Source organism: Cynoglossus semilaevis, chromosome 12, assembly GCF_000523025.1.
Source record: "Cynoglossus semilaevis isolate Cse_v1.0 chromosome 12, Cse_v1.0, whole genome shotgun sequence".
Lineage (NCBI taxonomy): Eukaryota > Metazoa > Chordata > Actinopteri > Pleuronectiformes > Cynoglossidae > Cynoglossus > Cynoglossus semilaevis.
In genome coordinates this window covers 435,214-442,013 of record NC_024318.1, presented here as the reverse complement: position 1 = coordinate 442,013, position 6,800 = coordinate 435,214, and the positions used below count along the sequence as shown (strand labels likewise).

The 6,800-nt window shown below is 42.1% G+C and overlaps 1 protein-coding gene across 1 annotated transcript in view; it reads right to left on the bottom strand.

Annotated features, from left to right (window-relative positions):
* LOC103386871 (calcineurin subunit B type 1) overlaps positions 1-6,800 on the bottom strand; it is an 18,388-nt gene that overhangs the window by 2,110 nt on the left and 9,478 nt on the right. The window contains exons 3-5 of the mRNA XM_008321300.3: positions 1,558-1,734; positions 662-721; positions 17-201 (exon numbers count right to left, since the gene is read on the bottom strand). Coding sequence (XP_008319522.1) covers positions 17-201; positions 662-721; positions 1,558-1,734 — 422 coding nt within the window. The remainder of the gene's footprint in view (positions 1-16; positions 202-661; positions 722-1,557; positions 1,735-6,800) is intronic.

Sequence of the window (6,800 nt, the reverse complement as noted above, 5' to 3'; positions counted from 1 at the left end):
GGGGGCTTCCACTTACTGCACAGAATTCTTCAAAGGATATCCTGCCGTCTCCGTCCTTGTCTGCGTTGATTATGGTCTTGTCCACGATCTGCTGGAGCTGCGTGTCCTTCAGGTTGTTGCCTACCATCATCTTCAGCACCTGGAAGAGCTCGCCATTGGAGATGTAGCCGTCCTTGTCCATGTCGTAGATCCTGAAGGCGACTGCGGAGCAGAACCCAGGGTGGGGTGGAGTGGGGGGGACACTTATTTAGAAACATCATCACATCATCAAAGGTTGAGTCAGCGTTCTCAGCCCATCCTGCCTCGAGACCCGGTTCAGAAATTAGCCCAGATTCAAGGCAGGACGCCCTCAAATAACTGAAACTGCCCTTGAAATTTTTTAATGAGGGATTAAATGACCTGGCGATGCAACTGAATTCTAGGTACCACAGAATTTATCCCTGCAACTGGTTCAGTTTTAGCCCAGGACCCACGGTGTCCCTGAAAATCATATTACACCGGGACGAAAACTTTTGACCTTCCACCCACTCCACAGCCCACAGCACAGATCTGTTTTATGTACACGTTCTGATCCCAAAGACATTGAAGCTGAATCTTTGAGAAAAGCCTCCAGGTTTTTTCATACGTTGTCGTGTGTTGTCAGAAAGTCCTCTTTACTTACACCGAAGCTTCTGTTCCTTGTCGCCCTTGACGCTGAACTGTGAGACTCCCTCGATGAACTCTGCAGAAAGAGATTTGAAAAAGTTTATAGTACAGATATTTTTCATTTATAGCTGCAGTGGCAGGAGTAGTGATCACACTTAATCCTCTCTCTTTACAAACTCAGTGAGTCGTGTTTGATCAAAGCCGAGCACGTTTAGAACCACCAGGTATTGTAAAGTGAAACTGATGATATTTTTACACCTCTAATATTGATCGTCTGTGACTTGTACATGCAAAGCTTCAAAATGGTTTGGTCAAAAAAAAAAAGTCTTTGTCTTTTCTAACTATTTTGGTGGAATCTGTGTCTCGTCCTAGTGTAGGCCTGAAGTGCTGCAGTGACAAAAAAAACCTCACTCCTCCAACAAACCAAGTGAAATGGATTTGTTTTCCATCACGGACCGAGAACCTTTTTTTTTTTTTTGTTTTGTTCTGATAAACGACCATACGGTTCTGCTGCTCCCATGGTGACTGGACCTTCGCCGGACTCTGCCTCTGATGCAGCTGTTCCTCTTTAAAGGGATGTTCTAAGCTTGGTGCATGCTCGCAAGGAGTGACATAGTTAGAGCCTGGATGCCAAATTCCATCACCACACATACTTCAGATAGTCCATTCCATCTGAGTTGGCTAAATTAAACTGACCGGGGGTGAGGAAGGGGGAGGAGGAGTGAAATAATTCTACCATATGATGTAATCCATGGAGGATGTGGTCCAAACACGACGGGACACTGAGCAGAATCATTTTCACAGACGAGAATAAAGCCGTAAAATTAGGCCACATTCACCCCCCCCCCCCCCACACATTCTCCCCCACCCAAAAACACACACACAGCAAAAGTGCTGAAGTTTATTGCGTACCTTTAAAGTCCACCTCTCCGTTCCCGTCTGTATCAAATATGTCGATAACCCTTTGCACCAGCGGGTTCTGTTGCAGCTCCGGCAGCGACATGAACTCCTCCACGCTGAGCGAGCCAGAGTTATCTAGGTCGAGTTTCTTAAACCTCTTCCCTAGCCTCTTAATCTCATCAGCATCGACTGGACAAAGACAAAGAAAAAGGAGGAAAAAAAACAGGATAAATGTGATGTTTACATTTATTTTACAAACATTTGTCTTATGCAAAGCTCAGGTTAAACTTCTTGAAATAATGCATCCTGACTTTTTGGTCTTTTATGCAGACTTGGTAAAAAAAAGAAAGAAAAAAGAAAGTTGCACAGAGTCATGCAGCTCCGTACGGTTCCTGCTGTTCAGGGATCGTCATATCCACTACGGCAGCAAATATTTCTGAGTGACATCATGGCTGTTGCCAACACCTGCATGAACTGTAGTCATACATTTCAGTGGCTCCAAACTCGGTCAAGGACAGCACTAAGGTGTAACCAGCAGAACATTTTGTTCTTCTCTGTCGCAGAATGACCTGCAAACTGTGCAAAAATAATCTTCAGTTGCAACTGCTACGAAAAGGTTTTCGGTACCGATGGATCAGTACCGCAGAGGTGTAAGTGCAGGAAGAGTCAACTGGGAACTTACAGGATCTGTTGTCGGCTGTGGGTTTTTTATCAGACGTTTTCAGAGCGGCTTTTTTTCCTGCCATCAGAAAGAACCTCACCGCCCCGACATGTACACCGAACAAAGGCATGGTATAATCCAGGAGCAATAACAAGTGATAATTATATAAGCTGATTCACGACTGGTCACATGACCGAGTTGACCAACCACAGAATAATGCATATTTCTATCTCATTATGGGATTTTCAACAGCACGATATCAGCAGTTAATGACAACAAAGGGTGAACGGAGACCACGGCTGCGTCCTCGCCCCTCGGTTTGTGAACCCTCACAGCAGAGGTGTTCAACAGGAGTCTGTGGCCCATTGGTCTGTTGCCTTGTAGCTTCAATGTTTAGCATCGCTAGAAATTTGAAAAAAGTGTCAGGACGAATATCTTGATCTTGCAGTTGAGGAAAAGCAATAAAGTGAAAAAAAAAAAGTCTCCAAAAAGTTGAACTTGTGCTGTTCATAAACACAAAAACATTCAGATCTGGGTCTTTCGCGCCTGCAGTGTGTTGTAAAAACCTTCTGGTCAAATCAGATCTTTACTTGGGGAGTGACAGAGATTCTTAGGTTTTGTTTTGTGTCTGAATGTTCGGACATGCTGTGCTGCATCAGCTCCATGACTAATCAGAGTGTGGTGTAGAAACAGGCCCAGGAGGAGAGAGAGAGAGAGAGAGAGAGAGAGAGAGAAAGACAGAAGCTGACCACAGGAGCAGACACTGGTGTGTTTCATTTTTTTCACTGATGGAAGAAGACAGAAGTTCCAATCACTGACTTCAGAGATCGGATGTTCAAACTTTAGCCTCAACATTTATTCATAAAGCTGTGTGCTTGCTAACACAACAGCAGATGTTTTTAGAGATTTTAAAAATGTTAAAATCTATTTGAGCGATAAATTATTTTAATTTGTAGTCAGCAGAAATATCAGCCAACGCTAACTCTGCTGGATGAGGTTTTTTTGCAGACACTACAGACGAATGACTGTGAAGAAAAATGCAAACTTCAGTGTGGACCTGGTAATGTCCCCCAAGGACAAAGTGTCCCCATAAGGACATAAGGTCCCCATAGGCATCGCAGTACCAGCTGTAAATACACACACACACACACCAGTATCCAGGACTGCAGGATCAAACCCCCCCGTGCAGCGACAAACAGACTCCGAGGGCCAACCGTGTCCCTCGGGTGACACCAACCTCCCACCTGACTCACCCCTTGACCCTGGTAATGACCACTTTCCTGCCAGCGGCTCAGGGCGTGGTCGTAGACTTTGTTTATGTTACGACTCTCATTCTCAGGTTTTCATCCGCTCTGAGGCTGAATACCAGGAATCTACCAGCAGTCAGTCAGAACTGAAAATGTTCTTCAATAATATTTGTATTGTGAGTATCAACTCAGTATCAACTCAGTATCAACTCAGTATCAACTCAGTATCAACTCAGTATCAACTCAGTATCAACTCAGTATCAACTCAGTATCAACTCAGTATCAACTCAGTATCAACTCAGTATCAACTCAGTATCAACTCAGTATCAACTCAGTATCAACTCAGTATCAACTCAGTATCAACTCAGTATCAACTCAGTATAAACACTGGCCGTGTTTTAATTTAACTCTTTTGGCTGGAACGGACAAAACTGATGTGACTAGAAACTCCTTGGATGAATGAAGATGGACGGAGGAGTGAAACCCAGTCAGTCCAGTTCTGCCTCTGCCTAACTGCCCCAGCTGTCAGAGGACCGACCCGGTCCACCACGGTGTTTGTGTGTCACCTGGGTGTCACAGAAACACCAGAGCCGATCACACGGTCGGACTTCTCTGCAGCCTCCTGTCTCCTGTTCACAGCAGATGACAGCAGCTCCTCACAGCTTTGACAGCCCGGGTGAGGAACACGGGTGAGGAACACGGGTGAGGAACACGGGTGAGACACACAATCACTGTGTTTGGTTTTTTTACTGTCCTGAAACAAAAGTACTGATAATTTTTCCAAACTTCTGTATCTATTAAAAGATTCTCATTCAAAAATCAGGATTTTCTTTTTTCAAATTACTACTAGTAATGGAACTGGACTGGAACATATCAATATGATTATAATTCAATAGTAAAATACTATTTACATCTGAAAACAACAATGGAGGACACATTATAGCGCATGTGTCAAACTCAAGGCCCGGGGGCCAAATGTGGCCCGCCAAGTCAGTTTGTAAGGCCCGCAGGAGCTTGAAAAGCATTTAGTTTCTTAAGCTAAAAATAAATTTAAAGTTATATGGGACAGATAATCATTCACACTCACATTCACAGCTGAGGCCTATTGTGATTTTTTTTTTTTTTTTTTGGACTGTGGGAAGGAACTACAGAACCTGGATTTAACCCACACACGAGGAGAACAAAGTAAACTCCACACAGCAGCAAACTGATGAGGAGAGAGACAAACCACATCTGCGTCCCCGTGGACCGGTGCTGCTACTGTGCATCGGAATAAAAGCAGACATGAGAAAGGCCTGCGGCTGGTTCCATGTTGTAGCTTTAGCATCGGAGAATTTGTCGGCAGGAAACGGATGTAATATTGTAGGTTTAAAAATAATATTTGGGCAACATTGTGCATAAGACTTTCTGTGCAAAATGATTTTGGAAAAACTTAAATAGCTGAGGTGAAAAGACTATTGAAGAAAAACACACAGATGTGGTACGATGCCTTATTTGCACTTAAATATTCAATTAAATATAAAAAATTCAAGGGGGGATTTTTTTCTTTTGTTTTTGTGTTCCCTCATGTGAGAGTGAATGTTTTTCAGAGAGCTGCACAGTCAAAGAGGTTCCTCACACGGCTCTGCTAATGAGCAGCTCTGAGGGAGACCTGATGTAACTGTGAGATGATTATGATAATCTCATAGACTCCACTGTAGATGGCAACACACTCAAACACACACACACACGCACTTTCATAAACGCTGTGTGCATCCTCTTCTTTGTTACTAGGCAACTGGAACCAGTTAGCCCCCAAAATACTACACACTCGCATAAACACACACACACACACACACAACAAAAGGTGTCTCATTTAAGCAGCTCATGTAGTTTACACCTGAAAGCACATACATATGTAGATGCCATCAGCCTGAAGAGGGGCACCTACTTCCATTTCTGTTAAACACATCAGCATGAATTTGCATCGGAAAAAAAAAAAATACTGCAGCTGTTGAAAAACTGGCTCCGGATTTCTGCTCTTGATCATTAGCTCGTCTGGTATGGCTTCCTACAACACTTTTTGTGTTTAATTGGCTGTTTTATATACACATATACACATATATAAATATATATACACACATATATACACCTATATGTGTATATACATATATACATACATATATACATATATAAATATATATGTACACATATATACACATATATAGACATATAAATATATATATAAATATATATATCATAAATATATATAAAATACATTTCCCCACAGCTCTAGACATAACCACGTCTTGTTGACTTCAGATGCAGGTTTTAAAAAAAAAAAAATAAATATATATATAAATATATATATCATTGCATCGGATAAATATATGTATATTTATATATAAATATATATATTCTACTGTTTTTTTTTTTTACATTTTTGCATGTATTAGTAACATTTCTACTATCACACCAACCCTGCAGGTGGTGCTATAAGTCCTTCTCTAACCTCCTTGTCCACGAACACAACACCTCGATACACAAGATCCATTATTTCAATATTAGTCCAACAAAACTTCCAGGCAGTAACTGTGATTCAATCCACACAGAAGGATGATGTAGTGGGAAGTAAACCTTCACTGGCAGCACAGTCACAGGCAGAGATAACGAGGAATCGCAAAGACAACGCATCATCGCCGCAGAGGTAGTTCCAGTAGTGGTATACTACAACAGTCTGCATTGCAGGTATGTATACACACTGCCACAGGGGGGCGACGTAAAACAATTTCCAGTTCTTAATCTTGAAATCTCTTCTTTCTGTAACCTGAGATTTTCTGGTCAGGATATCCTGGATCTGTCGTTTGAACGTGTTTATGCGTTACACTTTTAGTTATCACAGTGTTCATGTGATTCTTATGGTGAGTTTCAATATCGCAAATTAATTGTTTGAAGTTTACATTAAACCTGTCCAATACATCGTCAGTTTTCAGGGGTTTAACAGAACACGGTTTCTGACTTTGACAGCTGGTAAGTGTGTGCTCTCTCTCTCTCTCTCTCTCTATGTGTGAAGCGGAACAACACCGTGCATGATGCAAAGAGCAGAGATGAGAGACCAAAAAAAAAAAAAAAAAATGCTGTCTCTGTCAAAGAGAGCTCTGTCCATGTGGTTTTATTTTTTTTACTGCGTTAGAGAATTGAAAACAGAGAGAGAGAAAAAAAAGCGGCTGAGAGCACGTAATGTGATGTTACTGTTAAACCTGACTTTACAAAGTGAAAGTCAGGCTGATGGACCTGACCCTTAAACAGCAGCACAGCTCTGTGTGAGCAGAACCCCCCCCCCCCCCCCCCCTCTCAGTTAAATTTAA